The 18,769-nt window shown below is 41.0% G+C and overlaps 1 protein-coding gene across 3 annotated transcripts in view; it reads left to right on the forward strand.

Annotated features, from left to right (window-relative positions):
• Positions 1 to 18,769, forward strand: part of LOC144067684 (polypeptide N-acetylgalactosaminyltransferase 10-like) — a 79,094-nt gene that overhangs the window by 18,926 nt on the left and 41,399 nt on the right. For 2 of the 3 annotated variants that reach the window (XM_077591501.1, XM_077591502.1), the window contains exons 2-4: positions 5,338 to 5,440; positions 7,264 to 7,402; positions 8,454 to 8,620. In XM_077591501.1, coding sequence (XP_077447627.1) covers positions 5,338 to 5,440; positions 7,264 to 7,402; positions 8,454 to 8,620 — 409 coding nt within the window. Of the gene's footprint in view, positions 1 to 5,337; positions 5,441 to 7,263; positions 7,403 to 7,541; positions 7,644 to 8,453; positions 8,621 to 18,769 lie in introns of those variants that run through there. The other variant, XM_077591503.1, reaches the window with a different exon arrangement.

Here is an 18,769-nt window from a genome sequence, read left to right on the forward strand (position 1 = left end):
GGAATTGTTCCACTCTCCTCATTCATTTGGACAAATTCTGCAATATTACACATTTTCCTGTTGAACCACTGTCCCACCACCCCAAATGTAATTGTTTAATTTGAGTAATTTACCAGGCTATCGGCCCAGGGCAAACATTCCTCATAATGAGTGTATGAGGGTGTCAAGCTGCTGGCAATAAAATGATGTTCTACTTTGATGAACACTGAATCAAACTCTGCTGGAAACGTTCGCGGTGCTCTCTACTAAAGACTACAACTCAAACTACAACTATAGGACCCCAAGCTGTCCGCCTAGGTGCCTCAACGAAAAGGATATAACCTGCCTTTTAATGAAAATAACGGAAAACAGAAAATTTATAACAATCAAAGTGGAATTTTGTTTTATTTAAATATCAAGGCTACTCCTGTTCCTTCCTTGGTGTTGAGAGATGAAGCGGTGACCTGACTTCTGCCATTTTTCATCTGTCTTCCAGTTGCGAGTTTAAGCATAGATTTTTATGAACTTTTTTTTAAACATACCTCAGAAAAAAATCTGCGATGTAGTGAAGCCGTGAAACCTGAAGCCGCGAAGTGAAAAAGGATCACAGTACCTTTAGATGTGAGCAAATCCCGGGGACTTTATTGATTAATTAAATCATCTATTATTAGTATAATTAGAAAAATCTTGCAATTTTATTTTGGGTGTTTCTGTGATTTTCTATAAAATTTAAATCAACAGGGAGCAGTATTCTCTCTATGACTGGATGAAACAAATTAAATCTGTAGTCATACATCAAGTGAGAGCTGGGTTTCCTCTTTCTGACCTCTGTAGAAGGATTTTCAGATTAGGGCAAGCCTCTCCGAAACGATGACTGCCTAACCTCATTTCCATGGCGTTGTGGTTGACTGGTAATCCGCTCGCCAGCAGATTAAGTTTGCTCTTCAGACGGGCAGGACTGGATTGGTGCCACCACTGGAGGTTCAGACTGTCAACAGTTGTTGCGAGATAGCAATACAGGCCAAAGATATCATACATGGTGCATCTTTGATCTTTGTTTGCGACTATAGTTTCAGGGCAATGAATTACCGTATTTTTTGCACTATAAGGCACACCGCATTATAGGGCGCACCCTCAATGAATGATACATTTTTAAAAAATCCACATATGCAGAGGGGCACATAAGTATTTAGTCAACCACCAATTGTGCAAGTTCTCTTACTTGAAAAGATTAGAGAGGCTTGTAATTGTCAACATGGGTAAACCTCAACCATAAGAGACAGAATGTGAAAAAAAAACAGAAAATCACATTATTTTATTTTTAAAGAATTTATTTGCAAATCATGGTGGAAAATAAGTATTTGGTCAATACCAAAAGTTCATCTCAATAATTTGTTATGTACCCTTTGTTGGCAATAGCGGAGGCCAAACGTTTTCGGTAACTCTTCACAAGCTTTTCACACACTGTTTCTGGGATTTTGGCCCATTCCTCCATGCGGATCTCCTCTAGAGCAGTGCTGTTTTGGGGCTGTCGTTGGGCAACACGGACTTTCAATTCCCTCCACAGACTTTCTGTGATGTTGAGATCTGGAGATTGGCTAGGCCACCCCAGGACCTTGAAATGCTTCTTACGAAGCCACTACTTTTTTGCCCTGGCTGTGTGTTTGGGATCATTGTCATGCTGAAAGTCCCAGCCACGTCTCATCTTCAATGTCCTTGCTGATGGAAGGAGATTTTCACTCAAAATCTCTCGATACCAGGCCCCATTCATTCTTTCCTTTACACAGATCAGTCCTCCTGGTACCTTTGCAGAAAAACAAAGCATGATGTTTCCACCCCCATGCTTCACAGTGGGTATGGTGTTCTTCGGATGCAATTCAGTATTATTTATCCTCCAAACAGGAGGACCTGTGTTTCTACCAAAAAGTTCTATTTTGGTTTCATCTGACCATAACACATTCTCCCAGTCCTCTTCTGGACCATCCAAATGCTCTCTAGCGAACCGGAGACGAGCTTGGATGTGTACTGGCTTCAGCAGGGGGACATGTCTGGCAGTGCAGGATTTGAGTCCCTGGCGGCACATTGTGTTACTGATAGTAGCCTTTGTTACTGTGGTCCCAGCTCTCTGTAGGTCATTCACTAGGTCCCCCCGTGTGGTTCTGGGATTTTTGCTCACCGTTCTTGTTATCATTTTGACGCCACCGGGTGAGATCTTGCATGGAGCCCCTGATCGAGGGAGATTATCAGTGGTCGTGTATGTCTTCCATTTTCTAGTAATTGCTCCCACAGTTGATTTCTTTACACCAAGCATTTATTATTGTTTTCCAACATTACAGGGGTGCCACTGAGTGAGTAAATGGGCATTGTATTCTGCACTTATAAAATACTACATAAATTTCCTAAAACGCTGGCAACAATAGTATCTGGCCTGACAAGTGATGTTGAATAAAACTGATATTGCTCATATATCTATCAGAAAATAAGTAATTTAAAGGACTCCGGCATCTCCTCAACTGAGAAAAGTGTTTATGATAAAAAAATGTCAATTACTTTATTTATTTTGGTACTACAAGGATCACCGAGTTAGACAATAAATTAGAATGTATACATATAAAATGTGCTACACTATAAACCACAGATGTCTACATTGTATCATTAGCCTGTAAAAAATATTAAGTAAGCTTCACTCGACTATAAAATGCAGGGTGACAATTGGGGGGGGAGTAGCATATTATCCGAAAATTACAATATTTAACCAATAATCTAAGTTTGTGTGGGAGTGTAAGTGAGTAAAAAGAGTCACATTTTGAGGAAGTTACTGTGTTTCATGACACTGTTAATTTCCTCTACTGTTGTAAGTGCCATCATCAAGAAAATCTCTGCACCGCAGCAAACTCTTGGTGCAGGCTTAGTCACTCAATGAATATTAACAGGGTGTTTAAGTCAGACACGATGCACTGACCGAAGAAGCTGCGATATGCTAACAGCGGCATAAATTCGAAGTGTGACACTATTTTTTTTCAACAAGGAAGACACGAGATGAGAGCACCTGGCGAAGCGTGACCCTATCCCACACCCCCGCAGCTTGACATCCCCTCAACCCTGCCTCATTAAATTTAATGCTGCCTTTTAGTGAGCCATTTAACCGATGACAAAAGGCCAGGTGTCAATCAGTGTTTGTACAGAGATTCTACACCATAGTAGTTGCATCCAAATGGAGAGAAAAAAAACAAAAGTACCAGTGTAAAATACCAGTGTTTGTACCACATAGTAGATCCCGGACACATTTTGACACATTCTTAAACTTCTGTAAAGAAAAACTAACATAGCTGCTGCTTGATAAGTAGATGGGATGGATTAATTGACTTCCCATTCGTTAATATGGCAAAGATTATTTGACTTGGGCACTTAGGTTTAATTAACCATGAGGTTAATTTAAAAATCCAATGTATTAATTTCTTCTTAACATGTGCTACTTATTGTGTGAGCTGGGAACTCCATCTTTCAATACTTACCAAGTTTAAAGGAGACTTCTTAATTGTTCTGAAATAAGTGTTTACTGTGATTTGAGGACTGTTTTTTTTCTTTCTTGCAATCATACCGTCCCATCTGCTCCTTTTGACGATTCCATCTTTATCCCACTTTGGTCTCCGCTGACTGTCTGCCCCGATTACAATCCGCTGCCCACGTTCTCTGCTTAACACGTGTGCGCATTGACTAAAAACCTTCACCCCCTTCCTTTCTCCTTGCTTTATTTCTCAAGGTTCTCACTGGGTAAGCTACAAAACCCCCAGAGTAAGACCACGGGGTTGACGTGCTACAATTTTAAACCGGAGTAAAAAATGGGGCAGCACAAAAATTCTGTCAACTTTTGCTTCAGTATACATTTGCACAGATAGATTCTTTGCTTGTCTGGTCCTTTTTGTGACTCATTCGATGTGTTCACCTCTGACAAAAATGAAGTAAAGTCAAATTGAAATCAGCTGCTTTTTCGCAATTTATTTTTGTGTTTTGGTTTCTTGGGTGCATTAAGGACGCATGAGAGGACACCGACTAATGCCCGACATGCGCTCCCCTTGAGCGTCAACATTAAGAAGCAATTCATTCTTTTCTATGTGTGTGTTACTGTGACCCAGACAGTTGTCACAGTGTAACAGTGCAGTAAACATTCCCCCAGTGTACGACATTTTGGTTCATGAGTTGGTTTTAACTTGTAAGGATAAAGATACCTTTTTGCTAAAATAACTATCAGTTTTCCTTTGAACTTCAGTGGTTAACACAGTTGCCACACAGTTTCAGGTTCCAGGTTGGAATCTCCTCTCAAGCCTGCTTGTTTTTTCTTTATGTATTCATGTAAGATAGGTGCACACCTCAATGTGCCATTTGTAATAATCAATAATTCATGTTATTAAGTGGCTATCATGTTATGATGTTATCCAAAAACTGCGCATAAAAATGTAATTGGGAGTAATCTAGCTCAAAATATATGACAGCGACCTGTTCAAACCTGCAGTAACAACTGCTGAATATTAGAGCATGTGTGATGGTAGTTTGCTAGTTGGTGTCACGTTGCCGTGAACTACCAGTCAGGTTAATGATTCATGCTAATTAATGTCTGGTGGTCACGACATTTGTATTAATATAGTGGGGCTAATTGCCACTTCGTCTTAACTAATTATTTCCGCGCTGGTACTGTGTGATGCACCACAATGTATCTACGTGCAAGCCACTAAGTGCAAAAGGGTCTTTTCTTGTGGGTTGGCTGGAGTGCTACCTATCTACAGCACATGTTAAACTCAGTGTCACCGCATTGGTATTCACCCCGCAAGCTTCACCAAGCGTGAAATAGAAGAGTACGCTTTACTGTGGTTCAACTCTCAGTGGAGCAGCAAGCAGCCTGATGCTGCTTCAAATAAAATGCCACAGATACCATCAGACGAGAAATCATGTAGTCTAATTAAAAGTTTACTTTATTGTAGTTATAGAAAAGAAAAAAATCTACGTTTTTGTCAATATACACACTAAAGGGGCTGGTTTTGGGGTAGAGCCAGAGATAAAGCTCTATTAGTTGTCGAGATGCAGTTTTTTTTCAACAGAAAACTTTCTCTGGAGTTACAAAAACGTTTACGTGCACCACCTGTGCCTCTTGGCTCGTCAAGAACGCATGAATACATTGCCCACCTTATCCCGTCCCTCATGTTGACTCGCTGAGCTCTTGAGATTTTTTGGACAATTCAATCAAGATCATTGTGAGACATTAAATGAATTTGGCCGTGTATGGAAAGACCAAAAATGCTTACAAATCATTGGTGGTGGATTTAAAAAAAAACAGACTGCCTGAATGCATGTTTGTTTTAGGATGGAGACGGACAGCAGAAGGACAATCCAGTTGGCCAAAACGGCCCTCAGAGGAAAGACTGGCACGACTACGATGCAATCAAAAGGGACGCTTCTAGATCTGGTGGGTCCACTAACAAAATGTCATACTACAGTAATAGCTTGAGATACGTGCTTAATAAGTTCCGGGACCGAGCCCGTATGTCAGTTTACTCGTATCTAAAATCAATTTTCCCATATAAAATAACTAAATACAAATGAATCCGTTCCCACCCTCTCAAAAAACAGCAAAAAATAGGATATTACAATGGAAAAATGTTTTTAACTGTTCTAATTCACCACCTACGCTCACAAAGTAACAAATACCTATCAAGGGCTTATGATCTGTAATAAAATGTGACATTATTGTGTACAGTATTGTATGGAGTTCTTACCTTTGAGACGGACGGTAGCGGCTAAACGGCTGAGGAGAGAGACGTGACATATTCGGATCGCTACACTTTTGTGACACTTCATAACATAACATAAACTTTAAATTTAATTTAAATGAACTTAGCTTACGAAACACACACCTTTTTTGTGCTATAACAAAAAGCAAAGGTGCTAATGTATTCCGCCACGGTTTTCGTGTCAGAACTAGCTGCTTCCCCGTGCCTCGCAACCGAGTGTATCCCCAGTTCGTTTTTTAAAAGTTATCGAACCAGGCACAACTCGCTTTGAAGGTTTCAGCTGGCGTCGAAGTACAGACGCTCCCCTACTTACGAACGCAATTGGTTCCGAGCGATTGTTCATAAGTTGAATTTGTTTGTAAGTTGATTCAGTGCTATATTTTGTATTATAATTTATGTTTAAGGCCGATATAAGTATATTGAAGGTTTATATAAGTGCATTTGTATGTTTAAGGCTTGTATAAGTAACACGCATTGGTTTGTACTGAAAACATTTTTTTTAATAAAATGGAGAGAATATGTACAGTACCTTAGAGAGAGAGAGAGATTTATGTATTAGAAACTGGCCAAAAGAAGCGACCTAATGACGATTGCACAGTTTTCTTCTTTTTTTCATCATAAATGATGTGGTAGCACTGTATGGCATCATTCAATTGATTTGCAAACTTTGTGCAACGTTCAATATTTGGGTCCTGCTGCTCGATCTTTCTGTTTATAAATGGTACTGACGGTCGAACGATTCAATGCCCGTGAAACGCTCACCACTCTCACGCGCATCAAGCTTCGTTATTATTGCCACTCGTTTCAAATGAAATGGCTTGCCTCTTCCTTGCAACTCCCTCAATAGAAGCCTTTAGCTTTTTACCAACCATATTCAATATTGGATGCATGAGATATTTAATGATACAAATGAAAAAGGTTCTTTGCACACTGGAGATACATTCACGCACTTCCGCATTGCAACGAAGAAGAAGGTAGATGCTGGGTGAGCTGAGCTCTCACAGCGCCAGGCGTCGGTATTAGCGGCGGAAAGAAGTACTACTCCGAAAAAGGCGCGAAATACAAAATTGGACTTGCGAACATTTTTGGACTTTAACGCAATTTGCAGACATGTTCGTATGTACCGTTGTTCGTAAGTTGAATGTTCGTAAGTAGGGGAGCATCTGTAGTCCCTTTCTCAGCAGTTTGAACTTTTTCTCCTTTATTCATGTTAAAAGAAGCCCCTCCCTCTCGCCATGAATGTCACTGCACAGCTGGAAAAGGACCACCTAGCGGCCGCATCGTATGCTCCAATTTTAAATTTGTCTCGTATCTCAGGGCAAAAATCTGCTCTGAATTTTCCTCGTATCTCAAATTTCTCGTATGTTGGGACACTCGTATGTCAAGGTATTCCTTACTGTACATTGCTTACACCTGTAATGTAATTTAAACATTGAGGAGGAACCTCGCAAGATAGTTGCATTCTACCTTAACGGCAACCTGTGCATGATTGATTCAGGTAACGGCGAACATGGAAAGCCATTCCCTTTGACAGATGCTGACAAGGTGGACCAGGCCTACTGGGAGAACGGTTTCAACATTTTTGTCAGTGACAGGATCTCCCTTAATCGCTCCATCCCCGACATTCGACATCCCAAGTAAGTTGTTGCTTAATCAGTAGGAATATATCTAACCTGGTCGCGAGCTATCTGCCTAACAATCTATCTTTCTGTCAGTTTTTATGCTATTGTCCTTCATTTCACTGAAAGGGCATGTCCTTCCTCTTCTCTTTTGAAGGTTTGCAATTTCCCAATGACAACTGCAAGCTTAGTTCACAAGGACCAGCAACTCAAATTTCTTTTCAATGCTTCAAATAGTCCGGTGTATAAATGCTTATAGGTATTTATTTCAGTTTTATTCAAATAGAGCTTTATGTTTACATGTATGGCAATGCATGTGCTTATGTGAATTTTTTATAGATATATATCTGTCTATGCACACCTGTATATATGTGTATATGGATTGATGAGAGCAGAGAGGAAAGAAAGGACTGCTGTAGCAGGTTTTCTTTTTTGGCACCTCATCAACTGTCGTGGTTGGGCGGGAGAAAAGGGGATGGCAATGAATTTCCAGGTGCTTAGTTCCTGAGTGGGATTTACAATCACTGTTTTTCCACTGAGAAACTTTTCAAAAGGTTGTGTGGTTGTGTGAGCAATAATGAGGGAAGATGCGCTGCAATGATGTCCTATAAATTTATGTGTTAGGACCAATGAATTAGATTACTAATTGACTGACCAGTAGAATATCTGAATAATGCCTAAGACTACCATCCTGTGTGCCTGTCAATCTGTCTGTGGTCAACAAATTAATACAATGAATTAATTAACTAACTAAAATTACGTATTTCATTTATACCCGTACAGAAAATTACCATAGTAACAAATTAACAAGCCATCTCTCTGATGGTTACAATGAATGAATGAATGATACCACTATTAATTTCATGAACTCTGTTCTAGTTATATAGCTTCTATCTTACCAACTGGGTATATTTACCACTATGTTTGCACGTTTACCCATTGACGAGCTTTCTATTCTAGCTTCCCAGCTAAACAACTTTTATTATTTGAAACCTGTGATGTTTTTTTTGTTTTTTAAAATTTGACATTCACATGAATACCGCTCAATTGTGTTTCTCTTTATTTTAAGCTGCAAAAACAAGCTGTACAGCAAGAAGCTTCCCAGCACCAGCATCATTATTCCGTTCCACAATGAGGGTTGGTCGTCATTACTGAGGACTGTCCACAGCGTTCTTAACCGTTCGCCTCCGCAGCTCATCGCCGAGGTGATCCTGGTGGACGACTTCAGCGATAAAGGTACAGCAAATAAAAATGCTATGTTCCTGCCTTTGCTGCAGGCCTTTTACCAGATGTTAGTTTTAAGAGACGAATAGGAAATGTATGGGGTGCACAATAATTATTACCCTGTTCCTGTATTTTGAATATGCGCATATTAACATTATTAACATAATATTTAATCAGTAAAATTATCATCTCTTAGGTAGGTTTACTATTCTCGGCAAAATATTGTGAACATAGTTTTAAAAATAGGACAATAAAGCATTGTGAATCAGATTTGAATACTGCAACCCAAAGATATTGAGCTCTCAACTCATTGCAAATGTATCCACTGAGACATAAGCTCCCACATGAAATAGTATATTCAACATATTACAGGTCAGACCATTTGAAAGGTCTGAGTGAAAAGTGTGTCAAAATTCTCCTTTAAAGATCTGATGGTGTAACAGTTCTGTGCTTTGTGTGTCTTGGGTTGGTGGGAGGGAGGTTTGATGTGTGCATAAGCAATTTTACAGAAACTCGCAAGCAGGAGACAGGAGATGAAAAATGGCGGAAGTCAGGGCGCCGCGTCTTCTTCGGCGCTGAAATGGGTGGCACTCAGCGCAGAAGTGTAATTTCACTGTCAAAAAATAATGACGCGCCCAATAATACAAACAGCCGAGAAGGACCTCGAGAAGGACCTTGTCTTGCCTTTTCCTCTTTTCTTTGGATTAAATTTCGCATCGCTCACAGAAACATTATGCCGAGCCTATTTCAGAATTGTTTGGATTTTGACTCGCCATTGAAAATGCCTCCAAAGCGTCCCGCACCAACTAAGGCATCATAAATGAATCTACCACGCGTCAAATCAAAACGGAAGAAGCGAACATTCGGAAAATGACACCAAGCGAGTGGTAACCACTAGGAATAAAATAATATCATTAAGATGGGGATTGCCTTATCCATCAGGATCACGGACTCTACGGAGAAGATAACTCTGGATACCAACATGATTAAACCATAGCCAAGACATTTTACGATAGCTTAGCTCCTTAGCTCCTCAGCCTCGTACCAGTGCCGCGAGTGAGCCTTGTGCTTTTATTGCAAACAGGGGCTGGTTTTAAAAGTTTAAGAAGAGGTATGGTTTACAAAGTGTTTCGCTGTATGGGGAAGCCTCATCGGCAGACCAAGAGGCAGCGAACCGCAACGTTGAGGAAGAGTTCCCTCACATAATTGAAGAGAATGGTTATCTTCTGGCGGTTTTTGGAAGAGGATGCCTTCCCTAACATTCTTAGTGTTCAAAGATGAACTGAAAGTGCAGCTCATCATCATCGTGTGGGAATGCTGCTGGTTTCGTGGTAAAGCCAGCCTTAATCTACAAGTTCGACCGTCCTCATGCTTTAAAAATCAAGAACAAAGCCTTGCTGCCTGTCAACTGGATGAGCAACCAGAAAGCCTGAATCACGAAAGCCCTCACAAAGGACTGGTTCCTAAAATGTTTCATCCCAAACGCGAAGGTGTACCTCGCTCAAAGGGGTCTGCCCTTCAAGGTCTGGACTTTGTAAGACGTCTTGGACTAAAACTCCCATTAACCTTTTAATTTATATCAAGCGGAGAGGAACTGTGTTCAATGTGAGTACAGTATTTAAAGTATTTACATTTTTATATATATAGATTATATTTAAATATTAATACATTACAATCTTTTCCTATGCTTAGAACAGTAATATTTAATGAATACATTCATTCATTCATTTTCTGAATCGCTTTAACCTCATTGGAGCCCATGCCAGCTGGCTCCGGGCCAGAGGCGGGGGACACCCTGAATCGGTGGCCAGCCGATCGCAGGGCACAAGGAGACGGACAACCTTGCACACTCACACCCATACCTAGGGGCAATTTAGAGAGTCCAACCAGCCTACGATGCATGTTTTTGGAATGCGGGAGGAAACCACATTCCCGGGAGGAAACCCACGCAGGCCCGGGGAGAACATGCAAACTCCACACAGGTGGACCGAACTGGATTTGAACCCGGGATCCCAGAGCTGTGAGTGCAACGTGCCAACCACTCGACTGCTGGGCCGCTTAATAAATAAACTTCTTGATAATTTAACTTGCGTACTTGTATTTTTGAGTACGCGCAAAAAATGTAGTATGGTATTAATAATAGATGTGATCCTACCTCGTGGTTTTTCGATTATCGTGACCATGTCTGAACACATTATCCACGAAATTTGAGGGATTACTTTATAATTGTTTGCTGTTTTTTTCTCCTTTTGATAGCATTGATGTTTTGTATAGTTGCAAGGTGAACTAAAACGTCTGTACTTATGATCTCGTCACCTAATGCATAGACCACCCCTGCAATTTACTCGTGCTAAGAGAAGCTATTTAATTAAATGTGTTCGTGCAGTAAGAAATGTTTCTGCCCACATCAACGAAGAATTGTATCTCGCTATGTATATGCCAGAATATGAATTTTTTCAAGAGTTTTCCTCTTGCCCTCTTCAACAACCTCCCGCTCGCATGCTTCCTCGCCTACGCTGGGCCGTGACTCACCCTAACACACGCCAACACTGGAAGTCTCCTCCTCTCACCTAGAAGCATTTCAAACAAACTCACTCAACTGTCGCCACCGACTAATGAAAAATATCAATTTAACTAGAAATCCGCAGAAGTTGCCAGCACATTAGGGAAATATGAGACCACACACTTCGAGTGACATAAAAATGCTATAATTCAAATATCAGGCCATTATCACGATGAGAAGAAACACAGTGGCACCTTGGATACCCAGTTTAAAAACTTTTTTGCATTGAATTGAATTGAATTGCATTGAATGCTTTTATTGACCTTATACAGGTATAATGAGATTTAAAGCTTCACCACGAAGTGTACAAATACAACAACAATCAAACAGAAAATAAATACTAAATAAATAATCAATAAATAAATAATTAGATCAAGTGAGATCAGCAGAGTGGAGCGGTCTTGTTCCCTCGGAAGTCCAGGATGAGTTCTCTGGTTTTGGAGACGTTCAGCGCCAAGTTTTTTAGAGCGCGCCACTCGCTGAGTCTAAGGACTCAACAACAAACAAACAAACAGGTAGAAAATCAATATATAATGATGAGAAATAAATCATCAATAAATAAGTAGTCAAGATAATAAATAAGTAGTAGTCAGCATAGATAAGTAGTCACATGAATAAGTGGTCACGTAAATAAGTACGTACAAAGTGGTTAGCAGTAAGTCTTAATTGGGTCCTTCTAGGTGCAGAACTCGAGTTGAGTATGGTGACGGCTCTTGGGAAGAATGTGTCCTTTAGTCTGTTTGTCGTGGCCGTTATGGCCCTGTTACGCCTGCCAGAGGGCAGCAGGTTGAAGTGGTGCAAACCGGGATGTGTATTTTCTTTTGTGGTCCTCTCTGCCCTTCCTAGGCACCAGGATTTGTAGATACTGGAAAGGGGGCAGTTGATGATCTTTTGGGCTGTGTTGATCACCCTCTGCAGGTTGGTGTTTACTTGCTCCTTCCTGAGTACTCTCAGGGAATGTAGCCTCTCCTGCGCCTTCTTGGCGAGTTCTGTGGTGTTTGCCTCAGTCTAACTAGACTGGTGCTAGTTGGTCAGCACATGCCTTAAGTACTATGCCTGGTATTCCATCTGGTCCTGTGGCCTTCCTAGGGTTTACTGCACCGAGCACACGTTTTACGTCCCCTACCTCCACAGTGAGTGGGTTGAAGCTTTTTCCCGAGCTTGGTGTGGGATGTATTGAAGGTTGGGGTGTTGTAACTGGGTGCTGGCTTTAGGACTCAAAGCGTGCAAAAAAGTTGTTTAGCTCTTCTGCCAGTGCCACATCTGAATCCGCAGGAGTTGCAGCTTGGCTCTTGTGGTTGGTGAGGGACGGTATTCTTTGCCACATTGTTCGGGGGTTGTCGAGTTGTCCTTCTATCTTCCCCTTGGAATCTGCTTTGGCATCCCTGATGCCTCTCCTCAGGTTGGCGCGAGCTGCGGAGCAGTGATCAGACTTGGCTGGTCATCCGAGGCTTCCGATTTGGGTACACCTGGATGGTCTTCGCCACAGTGACCGTAGCCATGCAGTACTTGATGTAAGACACTACTGTGTCTGTGAATGTGCCCAGGTCCTCGTGGTGGAGAGTTTCAACTATGTCTGTTCAAACCAGTGTTGGAGTCGGGAGAGGACGTCGTCAGGCCATATGATAATGGTTCGCCTTTGTAGCTTTGTTTGTCGGCTGAAGGGAGTGTATGCTGGGGCCAAGACAAAAGAGATGTGATCTGACTGAAAGTGTGAGCCTGGTATGGCTCTGTATGCACCTTTGATGTTAGAGTAAACATGATCCAGAGTTTTATCCTCTCTTGTTGGACATTTCACGTGCTGTTGAAAATTCTGCAAAACAGTTTTGAGATTTGCCTGATTAAAATCTCCTGCAAATATATGCGCGGCACTTGGGTAGGCGTTCGTGTGATTTTTCGTTGTGTCCATTAGTAGGGAGAACGCGGTACTTACCTTAGCGTCCGGTGGGATGTAGGCAGCAGCTATCTCTCTAGGCAGAAAGAAGGGTCGGCATCTCACCGACATGAATTGTATGTCTGGGGAACAGTGTCTAACCAGAACATTGCTATTGTTAAACCATCCCTCATTCACATAAATGCAAAGCCCACCACCTCTTTTTTTCCCTGAGTCACATGGCCTGTCTGATCTCAGTACCGTGTGGCCTGCTAGCTGCACTGTAGCGTTGGGTATTTGTGGGTGGAGGCACATCTCTGTGATTATTAGCATGTAGCATTCGCAAATGTAGCGATTAGCAGCGAGCTCTAATTCCAAATTGTCTGTTTAGTTTAGAATAGATCTGACGTTGGAGAGGAATATATGCTTGGCAGGCGTGGTTTAAGTGGTTGTTTCCTGATCTAACACAACAGGCCCGCTCGACAGCATCGCTTCTATTTTCTCTCCCGACACCTTCTCTTTCGCCGACCAGACCCTATAACAAACCATGGGGGCGCCTTTAATTTCTTCCGAGATGCTGTGTTCTCGGTGGAAGTCACTAGAAACCTTAATTCATTGCTGATAACTGATGTTTAATAAGTCCAAACAGTTATAGCTGAATTTAAAGTCCGGTTCTGACGAACAACTTGCGACAAGACACAGAAAACACATGAAATGAGTGCACAAGTTGAGAGAGCCTTTGACTGATGCACTTATGTAGAGGAAATGAGATATAATTAAGGTGCAATACCAGTGACAAAAGGGGACTTCTTTAATTTTGTGAGTCACATAAAAACTATTTGTCTTTTATATTTTAAAATATTGGGCGGCTCGGTGACGTGAGTGGTTAGCACGTTGGCCTCACAGCTCTGGGGTCCTGGGTTCAAATCCAGGTCACGTCCACCTGTGTGGAGTTTGCATGTTGTCCTGTCCTTTGTTGGTTTCCTCCGGGTACTTCGGTGTCCTCCCACATTCCAAAAACATCCATGGTAGGCTGATTGGACACTAAATTGCCCCTAGGTGTGGGTGTGAGTGTGCCCTGCGACCGGCTGGCCACCGATTCAGGGTGGGTGTCCCCCGCCTCTGGCCCGGAGTCAGCTGGGATAGGCTCCAGCACCACCTGCGACCCTAATGAGGATAAATCAGTTCAGAAAATGAGATGAGAGATTTTCAAATATTGTGTTTACTTATGAAAGCATGTTAACAAAATATAAATGTTAACATCAGTTCAGTTCGACAGGTTGTATTGAAAAGAAATAGTACCTTATTTTCCTGCTTTTTCAATAGTTTGCAAAAACACAATATTTCAATTAATGCCAAAACATGATATTAAGTTTTATTTAAATTGTCTTACGTTATTTTTTGTTTTTTACACTTTATATACATTTTGCGCAAATCGTATTAACTGACAGTCCCGTCTTCCGCCATTTTCTTATTGGCAAGCGGAAGAGAGGGAACTGTCTTCCCCCATTTTCTTATGGCAAGCGGAAGAGAGGGAACTGTCTTCCGCCATTTTCTTATGCCAAGCAGAAGAGAGGGAACTGTCTTCCACTTGTGAGTTTTAGCATGCATTTTTCACATTTTTATGAACTTTTTTGTTGAATTGTTTTAATGTTGAAGCCTCGAAGTGGTGAAGGATGACAGTATTTATCAGGTTGGCTATTACATGAATTAAATCCAAATCTAAATTCTGAAACATTCTCCAAATTTGCAGTGCTTCAAGGCAGGATGACGAGAAGCAGGAAAAACAGTTCGTTATCGCTAGAAACAGAGCAGCAGGAGTGGAATTCGGTGTTGAAAATGGTAGAACCCTCTAATCCACCTTTCGGTGTGTACAAGAATCTCCAGCCTCATTAACCCCTAATTGAATTTCCGAAGCTAGTGCAGGGATCCTGTTCAATTCTCAGTCCCCCTGCAGATATTTGGAGGGTGCCCCACCCCAGCTCCCTTTCAAGGTGAGGCGTGCTAATAGGCTCCATTCTCTGTGGATTCCTGTGATCACCATCTGTTCTACTATGAGAATTTTTACCCTGCTGGCAGCGAGAGCTAGATACAAAACTGTGGAACTACATGCTAGTGTGTTCAAGAGCTGCTTTTTTCTGATCTTAGTTTTGTGACTCAGACAAGCCACACTTGGTATTCAACTTCTTTAACTAACGAGAAAGACTCTGAAAAGTATTAAATAGATAACTTTCCACCTGCATCCCAGTATTGGTTGTAACTTCATAAATGTAACATATACACAGGAAAACTAGAAATATATTTCTGAAAATAGCAGCGCTGCCCACCTCCGTTGACCCCATTTCAGGAGTACCCTTGTCCCATATGAATGCGATTCATGCAAAATCCATATTAAATAAAATAAAATACGCGTAGGACAATTTAAATCAAACTTTTATTATCATGTTTTTACATTAATTGAAATATTGTGTTTTTGCAAACTATTGAAAAAGTACAGCATAATGAAATTAAGTTTATATTTGTGTTTGGGTCCTTCTACGTCCGTTTTACAGTCAGTAATTCCAACGTGTCACGCTGAAGTCGCACTTGCATGTTCTACAATGGGCAAATGTCGGTCCATTTGGAGACGGCTTCAACATGGGATATTTCGTCGAGTAGGAACCAATAAACTTCTGCGAGTGTCTGGGTTTGCAATTAGAAGTTTCATCCAAATTGCCATCCATTTGGTACTTACCCGAGCAGGCTTACCAGTGCTGTGTACGCTTATTCCTTTAGAACAGGTGTCTCAAACCGATTCCACGAGGGCCGCAGTAGGTCCTGGTTTTTGTTCCAACCGATCCAGTGCCAACATTTTAACCAATCAGGTGTCTTCTAAAATAAGTAGCACCTGGCTGCAATCAACTGATTAACTGATTACACTTGCAAAAGGTATCCTCTTGTTGGCTTGGAATGAAAACCTGCACCCACTGCGGCCCTTTGAGGACCGGTTTGAGACCTCTGCTTTAGAACAACCCCAGAGTTGATAGGATTTGTTTAAAAACAAAAGACTAGTGGTTTAGTCAGCCCTAATAATACTTCCCTTGTGGGGAAAAAAATGAAAACGTAAATGTTAAAGCGATAGAAGGTACGATTCCGAATCGATTGCAACGCTGAAGTCGCACAAGACGAATCATTCGTCAGAACTTGTAACTCGGATGATTCAGAATGCACTCGTGTTACCGAATTCTTCCGGTTTACAGTGCAGTTGAATCAAGATGGCGGAAGCCGGCCGTAGTGATGGTGTGAATTTCGAGAGATTTAAATTGGAAATTTGGTACTTTGCCAAAATTGTTGCTTCAAAAAAAAAGAACATTTTTGGGGATTTCCGGAGTTTAGGGAGGTTGTCCAGAGCCCCGGAGTTTGCGTTGCATTTCGGAAGAAACTCCTGAAATTCCGGAGTAGCCCTGAAATAGGTTTTCATTTCTTCTTCAATTTGGCTTTATTTGTTCTATTTGTCTTGGAGCTTATATCAAATCAACTCGATTTTCTCATTTGATTTTGTGACAAAATAAGGTTGTTGTATGCACGAATAAAGCTGTAATTTTACGTGATTTTTTTTACAGAATTAGTCATAGCACCCTACTTTTATTTTAGGCTATTTTCAATAACATGTCCTTCAAATGGAGTTTCCTCGACTATTACTCGGCAGATTAAAGCCAAAAGCAAAGCAGAGTTGCAATATTGTTGGCAGCTTCTGAAAACAATGCGTATACTCATTGTATAAAGTGACATTTTTTTGTGTGTGTTTTTAAACAAGAGGCAAAGCAATGTGCTGTCTTGTTTTAGCAACTGTTTTTTTCCCCTCTCCTCCTCCTGCTTCTATTTGATGTGTATTTTGGAAATGCGAACTGCTCTCGGGGGACACTTCATTAGCACCTGTTAAGTCTCCATGCTAGTTAGAGGACAGAGATGAGCATGAGAAGCTGTGTTTGGTTTGACTTTAATAAATACTCATTTGTTGTGGAAAAACAACATTGGCGTAGTTGGTGAGAAGGCCTTCTTGGAATTGTTTTTTATTATTGTTCCCAGCTGAGTATTGAAACGTATTGGTTTTGCACCAGGGAATTGCGCTTCTTTTTTAGTTCAAAATGTCACTGACATTTGCAGTTTCAATTGAATATGTAATTCGAAGTCTCCCGGCTTTAATTTGTTGGACCTCAAACAAAAATTGGCATCAAGTTAGCAAATGTCTGATATCATTATTGCCGTTTTAATAGCCTTGTCATTGTGAACGAAAAGCACATTTTTGAAAAGAACAAGCCGGATGTCGATTGCATGTGTACTTACTTTTATCACTACATACACTTTTCGCCCATTCATTTCTCCAGTGTTAACAAAAATTGAGAATTTTGTTCTCTGAAGATTTCTTTGTATTCGCCTGTGTGGATTTCTTTCTATTGAGCTAGCCCCGTGGAAAAAAAAAACACATCAATGTGCATTTCAAAGAAAAAAAAGAAATACCTTTCTTACGCAACGTTATGTATAATGTAATATTATTTTGTCTGGACAGCAGTGACCAAATAAAGTCAATCAAATTTGCCTTTTAACATTAATTAAGGTTGCTTTTTTTAATTTCAAGATGCTTTCCACCCAATCACCACTGTTCACCCAGTGAAAAGACACTCTCTTGGCAAAGACTCTCAAGGTCTGAGTTCGGTTAGGGGGCTTAGTATATTTCTGCAATGTTTGTCAGCCACGCGATTTTGAACGAGGGGGGTCGTGTTAACAGTGACTAATGGTGACTCTGCACTGCCTCTTTGAAGCCACTTTATATTCTCCTTGTTGCGTTCAATTTGTTGCCCCCCTTTTTTGCTTGCCTGAACACACGTTTGGTCACCCATGCAATGATGCATGGATTTTTAGAGATGCCAGCCTACGCTGTGAGCCCGTTGACCCACGGTGCCTTGAGCAGTGCTGAAGTCTAGTGCAAGATGGCCATCTAAATTAAGATTAGGAAGCCAAAGATCACCTATTAAAAAGTTTAAAGATGTAGAAATACAATGCAAATTTCCTTTTGTTTGGTTGAACCTTTAGCCAATGAAGTTTTTCTCTTTGATTTCATTTTCCATGTAGATTTTGCGGTAAACAAATAAATGGAGTATTCAAAGCAAGCACATTTAAGCATATTTGGAGAAGTTTGCAATCGAAAATCTTTTTGTCAAACCGATTTTATATATACACAAGTAATACTCTCAACTTCCTGTATAGAAAAGAGGAGATTGAAGACTGCATTAAATCCTCCGTTAGGGATTCTTATCTATTTTGGGTGGGAGATGAGCAGATTCTAAATTCCCTCTAGGTATGGGTGTGAGTCTGAAAGGTTGTCCTCCTCGTGCCCTGCCATCGGCTGGCCACCGATTCAGTGTGTCCCCCGCCTCCGGCCCGAAGTCAGCTGGGATAGGCTCCAGCACCCCCTTATGAGGATAAGCAGTTCAGAAAATGAATGAATGAAAGATGAGCAGACCATATAATAAACTGTTGATCTCTGTTTAGTTTTTACCACAGTGTGGAAGAAAATTAATCTGTTGAATTTTGACTAAATCAAATGCAGATAGCCACATGTTCAGGCAGCGCTTTTAGCAATAAGTTTAAATTGTCCTCTCCTTTCATAAAGTTACAATGTCAATGCTGAGCATAAGTGAATAATGTCTTTTCTCATAGGCTCTTAAAACTGTATTCTATGTGA

This window comes from Stigmatopora argus, chromosome 22 (genome assembly GCF_051989625.1).
Source record: "Stigmatopora argus isolate UIUO_Sarg chromosome 22, RoL_Sarg_1.0, whole genome shotgun sequence".
Lineage (NCBI taxonomy): Eukaryota > Metazoa > Chordata > Actinopteri > Syngnathiformes > Syngnathidae > Stigmatopora > Stigmatopora argus.